The following is a 12,584-nucleotide window of genomic DNA, read 5'->3' on the forward strand; positions in this document are numbered from 1 at the left end:
GTTTGTCAAATTTCGATTTAGTCCAATTTATAATACCAAGAGTTTTAAACAGATTGTAAAGAAAATCCTTAGACAATTCTCCTTTTCCCCATTCCCTCAATTCAAGATCTGAGATCAACTTTTCCTCTCTCCTTCCCCCGACACTCGCAACATGTTAAGCTAGATTGACGTTTAGATTGATTGGAGACGAAAATAACGGTCGGCCTTCAGCCCCAAATTTTCTTAATCACCCGAAAGTTTGAACTGGAATTTTTTGGAATTAATAATTAATAGAGTGTTATCTATGGTATTTTGGTCCTGAAAAGTTACGGATAGCTTTATAATACCAACTAGATTATATAAGATATTGTTACAAGTCTTGATCCGTCACGATGTCTACGATTGAAAAGGATAAAGTTCAATTGGCTGCAAAGTCAATTTAGTCCCTTCTTTCGATATTCTTTTGTTATTGTTGTTTTTTCAACGCTGAGGAATAGCCTTTGATCATGTGATTACTGATCGCGTCCTTCTTTGAACATAATGTTGTAAAAGTTTTGATAGGCTGACAACTAAATAGGCAAACAAAACCAAAGTGTTGCTCTCGCAACACTTTATTCGGTGAAGCCGGACAAAGGTTGCCGCAACACTTCACGTTGCTCAGGCAACGTAGGTCTAGTTTCTGTTTGAATGAGCCTTCATCTGATTTATAGGATCGATCATGGTTTTAAAATTACTCTTCTCGAAAAATGTGCAAAATTTTTCGTCTCTCTAGGATATTTTGCGGCATAATTTTTGTCAAGATCACTTACCTTTTTCGGGTGTTCTGCAACATTTTTTGAAAGTCAGAAAAACGTCTTACGGCACATAATTTCTTATGAGTAACCTCAAGTGTGATGAATTGCTCAAGCACATTTTTGTAATCCCCATTAAAGGCTAATTTTTTCATGTCTTGTGTTATCATAGATCGTTTTTTTCTTTACCATCAGTACGAGATACACTTTACTCATGACTCATTACCATAAAATATAACTCTTCACTTCGCTATGAAAAGCAAATTTTTTTCTCAAAAATTAAAAATATTTTTTGTCTCTTTTATTTGATTTATTTGTGTTATTGCTTAATATTTGAATTATATTTAACTTGTTAATATTTTTATATAATTTTTACTGTAACTCAAATGTTATACAAAATATGAGTATTTAAACTTTCCAGTCAACAGTAGCTTTATCTGATGAATCTTTGATAATATTATTAATGAAATTTCATCTGAATAGAAGGTATGTTGCGCTCATTATACCCCATCTCCATTTTTCCTACCTTAATACCAGTAAGCATGTGAATGTAGTCTTGTATTTTACACAGAAAAGATTGTCAAGGGGACACTTCCAGATGGAAAGGGAATGATTTGCCACATGAATTGAAAATATAAAAAAATTCATATATTATATAGCCATCATGATCTCAGTTCTGTAGACATCTTCGGATATGAATGAATTTAAGGCTTCATTTTTATTTAAAGAATTTTTTGATTTTATGGTTTGATGTTATTTGATATCAAACGAAGTAGTTTTCTAAATAATTGGTTTATTGTTTTGAAAATAATGTGAAAATCACATATCAATACAACTTGATTTATTTCCTAGATTTGTACCTTTTTGAGAGTCTGCAGTTTTAAAGTAGATCAGTGGAAATAAAGTTTGAGTTTACTTGCTAAGGATCGATATAGGCATATTTTTCTTTCAAAATTTTTAACTGTTAATGTCCTTTCATATAGTATTCTTACCGCAAAAGTTCCAAACCCTTCGGAGAACAAAAATATTCGGTACACTATAGGGTTTAACGAATCAATACCACCTGTTTTTTTTTAAATATATTGTTTTACTGTTGGTTTCGTATTGTCCAGTATAAATGCACAATAAATTGTTTGTCAGTTGGGGAGGAAACAAATTTGAGCCCATTTTGGAGTTCTACAATTCAAAGAGCAATTGTTTCAAATAGCTCTGGCTTTCATTCAGACCTATATCTTGTTTATATGCCTTGTAAGATGCAAAATCATACAAAACAAATTTTGGTCCATTTACTAGTGTCACAGACCAATGTAGCGAAAATTTAATGCAGATATTAAATTTAATTAAGATATTAAATCTGGATGCAGATTTTACTTCAGCTTACCTTTCTCCCTGGTCCCAATCTAGTGTCAAGCTAGTAGAGTCAAGCTAGCCCCCTAATACCCACCTGAAATCGTAAAATTATCCCCCAAGCTGATTTTAAAATACAGTAAATACATTATTTTGGTAACTTAAGTGCACATGGATTCTTTCGTTCTATATCACTACTCCAGTGGTAATAGAGTTTGGTCAAATTTAGATTTAGTCCAATTTATAATACCAAGTGTTTTAAACAGATTGTAAAGAAAATCCTTGGACCATTCTCCTTATCCCCATTCCCTCAATTCAAGATTTGAAATCAACTTTTCCTCTCTCCTTTCCCCGACACTCGCTACATGTTAAGCTAGATTGAGGTTTAGATTGATTGGAGACGAAAATAACGGTCGGCCTTCAGCCCCAAATTTTAAAGTCGCTGGCTCCTTCTTCATCACCAGAAAGTTTGAACTGGATAGCCTAGCTGTCCCTGATATACTGAAGGCAAGGCCGTATCCAGAGGGGGTGTTAGGGGATTTGCCCTCCCCCCTCTTTGGGGTCTAACCATTCTTCTTTTCTCCGACATTTTAAAAAAATAATATAAATAAATTTTTGATACGCTTTGAAGTTTGTTTTTTGTAAGATGTTCCCCACAAAAAATTTGGTTGTGACCCTCTCCCTCCCCTCTGAAAAAATTCTAGATACGGCCCTGATAGAAGGTGAGCTATTGGATGGAATGGATGCGCGCGGTGTCTTTAGATTTATCTCTTACCCCTCCACCAAGTCGAAATTAGAGTTTTGTTTGACCTTCTAATTCTACCTAAAAACCTCAACTCAATATCACAGACCTTTCTTAAGGTCTGTTCTTATGCAAACTTTGGTAAATGTAGTGTCGTTTGATTTTTATTCCTACTTCATTTTGAAACGATCCTGCTCCCATAGGTGCTTAAACTCCCAAAACTTTTAAGGTATATTTGAGACAAAATAATTTCAATCCTCCTCCCCCGTAAGTAAAAGTTCGAGGTTTCAGCCTGCACTTCCAAAAGATAGGAAGTATCGTGCCCCCAGCAATTATCAACATAGTGCATATACACTATTTTGCTAGCTTGGTAATATACATTATATTTTCATTTATGCCTCTACTTAACATTGAGTGTATTCTGAAGCCTATAGGAGTACACAGTACTAAAACATTTATATTGCTCGAAGACAAAGCATAATTCAACCCTTCTATGCAACAATAAACTGGAAGTCGCCTTGTTCCTCTCACCTTTCCTTTTCATAGTTTATATGAAAGTTTAAACGCCGTTCCCTGAGCCATTCCCGAGATATTTTTGGGTCTTGAACTTTTATAACCTAGATACGCAGAGTTCCTTTTTATTTGCGCATACCATCTGGTCCAAGTCATAATTCGATGTCCCCTAATCCCACTTAACCCTCCCTGAAAGCTTTAACCTTATAATCAAAACCTCTGGTAAGGTATTTTCACACGAATAGTTATTGAAACAAGAAACATTATAAAGAATCCGAGAAAAAAATTGTTTAACCCCTTTCCCTACTCCAACATAAAATTTAGAGTTTCGTTGACCCAACCACCCATTATTCTTTCCCCAATAGTACCTGAAAATTTGAACGGCATTCTATTCAAATCTTTCTTTCCCAAGCCATTACCAAGACATGGTAGATATGCTATATAGATTATTATGGATGCAAATAGCATCTTTTGATTTTACCCACCCCTTCCCAAGTAAAAATGCTCGGTCCAATTCAGACCCCAACTCTTTCTGGAAATTCCAGTTTTACACACCAAGCTGTTCCTGGGATATTTTAGATGGGTACTTTCGAAAACCGGGCATCACAAACTGTCTTTTGATTTACCTCACTGCTTAGCCGTGAGCATGTTAGAAGCCCAGTATGAGCTTTTAGGAAAATAATTTGTGAAGTTACTGATAGTGTCTTAGGGAAGGTTAAGAACGCAGCTTGGAATATTGTTGAAAATGCTTTATGTCCAATAGAGAGGAGAAGGGGCTTGTACAAGAATTATCTGAGTGATAGATCATATGAAAATAAAAAGCGATATAAAGAAAGTGGAGGAGGTATTGAAATATGAACTAAGGAGGTGGGAAGTGGAGACCATGGATAAAATTACCGAGGCTCTGGAGAAATGCAGCTAGACGACATAATAGTAAAATATTGTACGGCATGTTTATAAATTGAAAGGGAACAGTCAATCCGTTAACTTAAAGAGAGATGGCTAGAATATTTTGAGAATATGCTAAATGGGGATTGAATTGCAGGAAAAGATACAGGAAAGTGAAAAAAGTTTGTGATACGTTAGATGTGAGGGAATTTTTTTTTGTTAAGAATAACTAGTAACAACACTAAAAGGATTAAAAAATAAAAAGGCCCCAGCTGCTGACAGTGTGGTAAAACTTTTCTTAAACATGATGGCTCTGAGGTTAGAAATAAACTACTGAATTTTCTAAATATGATTTTTTAAAAAGGGAAAGTACTTAGCAATTTCAGGAAAACCCTAATTAAACAACTGTTTAAGAAAGATGATAAGAATGAGTACGGTAATTATAAAGGCATTAGCCTGGTCTCCGTGGGCAGCAAATTACGTTTTAGACAAATTTTCACTCCTAAGTTAATAATTGAGAAGTACCGGAGTTATCAAACACCCTTAGTCCTCTGCTTTATAGATTATGAGCAAGGGCTCGATTCTTCTGAAAGATGAGTTTTAGAGAAGGTCTTATCCTTGTATTATATACCAGAAAAATACATAAAAGTGATTAGTGCTATGTATAAAAATGATATTGCTGCGTTTAAGGTATTAAATGAGGTTAACAGCTGGTTTCCTATTAAATGAGCAGCAGGGTTTTGTTCTATCTCCCTTTATATAGACATTTGGTGGACCTCGCCTTAAGAAGCACAGGAAAGGCAGTGGGAGAACACGGAATCAAATGGGGAAGAAAAATTTTCCTGGACTTTGAATATGCTGATGATTTAAGCATTCTAGATGAAAGTATAAGCAAAATTAATGAATTTTTAGAGGTCTTACGAGTTCAGTTTGCTAGAATAGGTTTGAAAATTAATCTTAAGAAGACTAAATCGCTAGGGCTAGGAATAAGTAAAAATGAATAGGTGATGTTGAGTAATAAAAATATTGATCAAGTGGGCAGCTCCACTTACCTTGGTAGCATTATTAGTAGAGACGATGTGGGCAGGGAAGATGTTAAAAGTAGAATAGCCAAGGCTCAGGGTGTTTTTCACAGTTGATAAAAGTAATGACAAAATAAGTCTGCGAACCACAGCTGGAATATTAGAAGCTATAATGATGACAGTGGTCAAATATAGTTCTGAAGCAGGGGCACTCCGAAAAATGGACCAGAATTTACTTAATGTTTTTAGAGAAATTCCCTACGGATTGTTATGGGTACCAGGCTGACAAACCGTATTTCAAACAGTAGGCTGTACGAAGAGTGCGGTTCAATCTCGCTTTCTAGGGCTATAATAAGAGAAAGTTTGAGATTACTAGAGCCTGTTCTTTGGATGAAGACTGACATATTGCCGAAGATTGTCGTGTTCGGCCAACCGTCTAAGACTAAACGGAAAACAGCTCGTCCGCGGTCGGTGTGGGAGAATGCTATAAAAAAAAATTAAAGAAAATAAGAACTTTCCCTGAGGTTGTAAAGAAGGAGGCCATGAATAGTTTAGGATGGAGGAGGAGCGCCTGCAGCTTTGGCCTCAGAGGGCTTAGTTCTGCGGTGAGTTGTTAGTAGCAGTAGTAATATCAGTATATGAGCTTACTGTACAAAAAAAGGTTTTGTGAATCACAGAAAATAATTATATAGCCGTCCCCCATCGTTCTCAAAACTGAATTTCAAGCCATCTTGTCCCACCCTATGTCATGTCTAGAAAACAGGGGAAAGGAAATCTTGGGCAAAATGTTTTCTTCTGCTTTTTAAGACTTTGACTTACATCGTTTTTCTTTGCCGTTTTTTGTTTTTTCGCTTTCTATTCATTCTCTCTCTTTTTCTCTCTTTCCAAAAGGTTCTTGTAGCTCTGTAGCTTTCCAAAGCTACAAAAACTGGCCCATCAAGATAGCATAACCACTGTTAACTGAATTTTACACCCATTGATAAACAAATTTACTGGAAAATACCTTAGATAAAGGTCAATACAGACATCATCACATTTCAGCAAAAGATAAAATTCCAAACTAAAAAAATCACTGATTTTATTTCCTATCTAAAAAGTTTCAAAGCGTTAAAACTATTCTGATGTAGCTCTTTCCTCGTTTTTGTCTTAAGCATAGTTTAGCTTGAGAGCTAAACTCCCTAATGTTATCCCATTTAAAACCCAGTTAAAACCCAGATTGCCAGTTAAAAACCCAAAGGTCCCTGAATGGTTTTATCAACTCGTACACGCATGAAACGCTTAACAACGGTTGATATTCAAGAATATTTGAGGTTGCTTGTAACCAATCTGAGGCTAAAGCTAAAAAATAGAAATCCTAAATCATTCTGTAGTTTTTCCTACCAAGACTTCTACAGATTTTAAATCTATTTTCAAAAGAAAACAATTGTAGTCTCTATTACTGTCTTCTCCTAAAGGATTAAGTAAAAAAAAAAAAACGTTTTCCAAAAACAAATGTAGTTTTATTCAGATTTCAAGTAGTAGAGACAAAATTAAATTTACATTAATGTCAAGAAGAGCTTGAAAAGCCCAGCAGACGTTGATGAATCGAAATAAGGATCATTGAAATTTTTATGTCCAAAAACCATAGACTGGGGGTTTCTAGCCCCAGTATCTCGAAAACTGATGAAAATTATATTTAAGAAAAAAATATTTGCACGAATTTTATTTTGGACAGTTGGCCTAACTATTTTTTCAGAGCTAATATCTTCAGCTAGCCAAGTTTTTGATAAGTACAAGCGTCTAGTTTCCCTATTTTAGATCTGAATTGTGATTTGTCAGGAGTTAATCCAGATATTCAACCTATGTTTATTAAAAGTATTTCTTTTGTGTGTAAAATAAAAATCATCTTAGCAGAAAAACAGGTAATACTAGAGATGCTGTGATCGTTGGTAATCAATGTAGGCGACTCAAGCGCAAATTTCAGTTTATTGATAAATCCACAGAGCACGCCAAGCAGGAAAGTTTCTGTGGGATTAATGATTATGTTCCCATATTAAGTAAAAGTGCCAGCCCTACCTGCTGGATTTTGTCTTTAACATTTACTCGATCCGCGTAAATGTCATTTCGCGCAAATGTCAGCTTACTGCTAAATACATAGAGCGCAACAAACATTGACATTTCGTTTTTGCTTCTGAAGTCAATTAAATAAATAAAAAAAAATTTAAATGAAAGTAAGGAGTGACATTAAAACTTAAAACGAACAGAAATTACTCCGTATATAAAAGGGGTTTTTCCTCCTCAACACCTCGCTCTTTACGCTAAAGTCGGACTCTTTCTCTTAACTCTACTTTTTAAAGCAGTAAAAAACTTCAGCGTAAAGAGCGGGGTGTTGAGGAGGAAAAGCCCCTTTCATATACGGAGAAATTTCTGTTCGTTTTAACTTTAGATGTTGCTCCTTACTTTCATTTAAAAAAACTTGTTTTTTTATTTGATTTCTGGACGTGTTTGAATTAATGCATGTTTTGATCTTGGCTCTCTGCACATAAATAATTAGAATGAAATTTGCATATTATTTTTCTTTTGGCTAAGTGGCTTTCTCATAGCTTTAATCGGAAGATTTTGAGAAAGAAGGAGCGAGGGAGGAGGCCTAGTTGCCCACCAGGTTTTGATTACTTAAAAAGGCAACTAGAACTTTCAATTTTTTACGAAAGTTTTCATTAGTAAAAAATATACGTAACATACGAATTAACTTACGTAGCTAACTTCTATATTCGTATGTTTTTACTGCGTATATGAGGGGGTTCGACCCTATCGATACCTCGCTCTTTAACTAAAGCTTAAATTTTGTCCCAATTCCTTAAGAATGACCCCTGAACCACAAAGGCCGTAGAATAAATAGTTGAAATTACTAAAAATACTTTAGCGTAAAGAGCGAGGTATTACGAGGAGGTAAACCCCTCATATGCGTAATAATTTCTTTTCGATTTATGTTTTAATGCTGCTCCTCATTTTCACTAGAAAAAACTTTTCGTATTTATTTTTTATTGTTTTTTTTAAATAACGCTAGAAAATCCTGCACCCCTTCATTGAAAGTCTCTTCCCCATGAGAAGTTCTTCCTCCATGAAAAGATCCTCCCATGTAACCCCTCCCTTAACTGCCCCCCCAAAAAAAACAAAAAAAAAAATCCGCCTGAAAACGTCTGTACCCTTCCCAGTAACCATTACTATGACCTGTAAACACAGGTCAAAGTTTGTAACTTTCAGTCCCTCCTACGGAGACTGCGGGATAGTAAGTCGTCCCCAAAGACATATTTATTAGGTTTTTCGACTATGGTAAACAAAATGGCTATCTCAGAATTTTGATCCGGTGACTTCAGGGAAAAAATGAGCTTGGGAGGGGGCCTAGATGCCCTCCAATTTTTTTAGTCACTTAAAAAGGGCACTACAACTTTTAATTTCTGTTAGAATGAGCCCTTTTGCGACATTCTAGGACCACTGAGTCGATAATTTCACCCCTGGAAAAAAGACAAAAAACACATAAACACGCATCCGTGATTTATCTTCTGGCAAAAAAAATGCAAAATTCCACATTTTTGTAGATAGTAGCTTGAAACTTCTACAATAAGGTTCTCTGATACGCTGAATCTGATGGTGTATTTTTTTGTTAAGATTGTCCCCCTTTTAGGGGGTGTTTCTCCATATTTACTAAAATGAGGCAAATTTTCTCAGGCTTTTAACTTTTGATGGGTAAAGCTAATCTTGATGAAATTTATATATTTAAAATCAGCAATAAAATGCGATTCTTTTAATGTAACTATTGGTATCAAAATTCCATTTTTTAGAGTTTTGGTTACTATTCAGCCGGGTCGCTCCTTACTACATTTCGGTACCACGAACTGTTTGATAATTATGGTCTCAAGTTAAATAAGAGTAGTCACACTGCCTGCTAAATTCCGTCAACAGGTTCTTTCCTTATTAGCAGGCTGTCTTCAACTATTACTAGCTCATTCTGAGGGAGCTTCCGTCTGTTTTTAAAGTTCTAAAAGGTTCTCTCTTTCACAGATGTTTTCCTTGAACCTAACTCGAAAGTTTGCTCATTCAAACTTTCCACTTCGGGAAAATTGATAGACAAATAGTGAAATAATTTTGTGAGCCTAATAAAATAAATCTTACCGCGTGATAAGCAATGCACTCTGTTTGTTAAATAGATTATGCTGAAAAGGGATATTAACACACGCTAAGGCTTTTTGCACTAAAGTTGCATTGCGCTTGAATTTAACGGCCCGGGTGTTTGAGGAGTCGTTCTTGAAAATTGGGACTAGAAGACTAACTTTCGTGTAAAGACAAGAGGGCTGGAGAAAGGGATCTCCTGCTCTCAAATCCTGCTCTTTAAACTAGAATTTAAGTTTTACATAGAAATGATTCAAGTAAAGCAACAATCTTCCATCTAGTATTTTTTCTTATCAAAACAAAGCACAATCATCTAAAATAAATCAGCGTCTCGATAATAAATAATTCGCCCCCCGCCGTTCCCATACTGTACTTTTCACCATCTGTATGTTTGATATCCAATCATCTGGATATCCATTTAATTGTTAAGAGCCACGTGTTTGACATTCAATTCTAATATTTGTAGCAATACTTTGCGAATGATAATTATTACTGAAATAATACATCTCTGCAAATTCGGATTGGGAGGAGGCAGTGGAGGGGAAACTGAAATACAAAACTAATTAACGAACTCCTTAATATATTTATTAGTAGGGGATTGAAATATCGAAAAGGAATTATATGGCCATCATATTCACTGTTTTCTAAGCAAGTTCTAGGAAAAAATGTTTTTCAAGGAGTTTTCCCACGGATACTGACAGGAAGGCAAAGCACCCTTCCTCATCACTCCCCATTACCCCCTGGAAAACAAGAAAACATTAAAAATTTTACACAAATAGAAAAATAATACATTCTACCATTTAAATCTTGGTGAAAGGTAGCAATGAAAGGCTCACCCACACCCCCAAGAAATATTCTTAGCGGTGATCAGTATAGCCCCTCTCAATTTTTCCTACCTTAATGCAAGTAAGCATGTGAATGTGGTCTTTGTTTTTTTTAAATAAGGGGTACTATGACCCCTTAGTATCCATATTACGGAAGCAGATAAAAAATATTCAGTGAAATATGTGAAGATTATAAATGAATTTCAAAACCTGACTCCACCCCTCTTTCCAACCCTACTTCTATCTTTTCCTGAAGTCTCTCAGCCCACCTTAAGCAACAAAACATCAAAATATACACACAAAGAGGAAACTGGCATTTATTTCTCTTAAAAATTTTGTTAAAAAATAAGTAGTCGCGGTAGCACTTGCCCCTACTTCCATGTGAAACTTAAATGTCGCACTCATAATCCTCTTACGTCTTTCCGTTTTGGGTTGGTAAATTTTTGAAGGCAATCTTTTATGCTGCACAAACAAAATGTCCCTGTAGTAAGAGGGGAGCTATAATTCTCCAGCATCCGTATTCAGACATGGCTAAAATGAAGGAATTTTATGAACACATTCCTTAATCTCACTCCAAGCACTTTTTTATAGTTATCTAAATAATAAAGAAAGGGTTATCGACATAAAAATTTACTTTTTGAGGCATCAAAAGCATCCCCCCCTACGAAATGACCCGGAAGCCTTCCCCCGGGCTAGTAAATCTGAAATTATGCATCAATATTTATAATTTTATAAAGTCTTAAGTTAAATATATAAAGAAATATTCAAAATAAATGTCTATTATAAGGAAATGGCAGTTAGTGACACTGCTGCGCGCATTATATTTGGCTTCATAGAAAGGTCATCACAAATACCAATTTTCGTTCATAGGAACCTACTTCTGATTCTCCAAAACGCTTGATCCGTTACGAGGAACTCTGAAAAATAAGTAAATAAATAAACTCTCTTCCAAAATAGGAGTTCTTGAAAAAATATTAAACTCCACATTTTTTAACATTGGAGCTTAAAGAACAGGATTTACTTACGTGCTGAATTTTAATGTGTGACTTTTATTACTTGCCCTATTGAGAGTGTTTTCCTTTTATTCTAGAGTAGGCAAATTTTTACCAGGCTAGTAGCTTGTTATGGGTAAATCCGAACTTTACAAATGTTGTGTATTTTGTTTTTTAAGACTTTTATTTAGTATTAGCCCAGGCCACCCCATACTTATAGTTCTTAACCACGAACTTTTTGACTACTGAAAACTGAGAGAAAGAAATGAAATTTGAGGAGAGCTTGCACACTACCCACTTTTAAAGTCTAAGTTTGACTATGGCTTACCAGAAAGCATTATAGACTGGGAAAAATCAGTTAGTGTGAAAGTGGTAAAATTAATTTATTAATTAGCTCTATTTCCACATTAATTCAAAAAAGGAATTTTTGTTCATACATACCCCTAATTGTGGGTGATATGGAAATTTTGTTATTGTTTGTTTTGTTTTTTTAATCTAAAATACTTTTATTTTTGAAATTTGTGCTCATTTTATTTTAATCTTTTTTTATCTTTTGGCTAAGATGATAAGTTTTATTTTAGTCTCAAGTTACTCAAGTCATGGTAATTTATACAAATTTACTTTGCCCAATCATTTATTAATTTGTTTAAAAGTAGGGTGGTTTTAATTTGAGTGTCTTTTCATTGATTATTTTAATTTCAGTATGGGGCACTTGCTCCTTTGTCATCTCTAAGAATTTTCCGTGGCAGCATCTACAAAGATGTTCGGGGCTTTAGCATTGCTTCATTAGTGAGACACAACTCTGCTTTAAGAAGCTTATATATTGACGTAAGTTAAATTTTATAATATTTCCCATCTTGAGTTAAAAAAAAGCTGCATTATTATGATTTGGGAATGATCCACACTTACTAAAAGCTTTAAAAGTGTTGTCCTCCCAGAAGCTGAAATTCTAGCTAACATTCTTGTTGTGTACGAACATAGAGTAAGGTTTACTTGAACACCCTGAAAGTATCCCATAGATATTCACTTTCTTTATAGCCTTATCTAAGCCTAATTTAGGATGCCCGTCCTTTTTCAGTTTGTGAGCTTTTTGGCATAAGTATTCTATTTAAACAGCCTGGTATACAGTTTAAGCACCCAGAAACAAGATATAAGTCAATTAAGTCACTCTTTCACATAACAGATACAGTTAGTGGAATCGAATGACTTAGTGTGAATTGAGCTTTTGTCTAGGACCTTATGACTTGGCTTCTAAAATTAATATAAGACAATGTGAGAATCATTGATTGTCTAGACTACACAATGATCCTCCTGCTCCTTCTGCGCTCCGAAGTAGA

At 34.9% G+C, this 12,584-nt stretch overlaps 1 protein-coding gene across 1 annotated transcript in view; it reads left to right on the plus strand.

Moving 5' to 3' along the window:
• Positions 1-12,584, plus strand: part of LOC136033263 (chaoptin-like) — a 167,918-nt gene that overhangs the window by 132,804 nt on the left and 22,530 nt on the right. The window contains exon 9 of the mRNA XM_065714019.1: positions 11,950-12,075. Within this exon, the coding sequence (XP_065570091.1) occupies positions 11,950-12,075 (126 nt within the window). The remainder of the gene's footprint in view (positions 1-11,949; positions 12,076-12,584) is intronic.

The sequence above is a fragment of the Artemia franciscana genome, chromosome 1 (assembly GCF_032884065.1).
Source record: "Artemia franciscana chromosome 1, ASM3288406v1, whole genome shotgun sequence".
NCBI classification, from domain to species: domain Eukaryota; kingdom Metazoa; phylum Arthropoda; class Branchiopoda; order Anostraca; family Artemiidae; genus Artemia; species Artemia franciscana.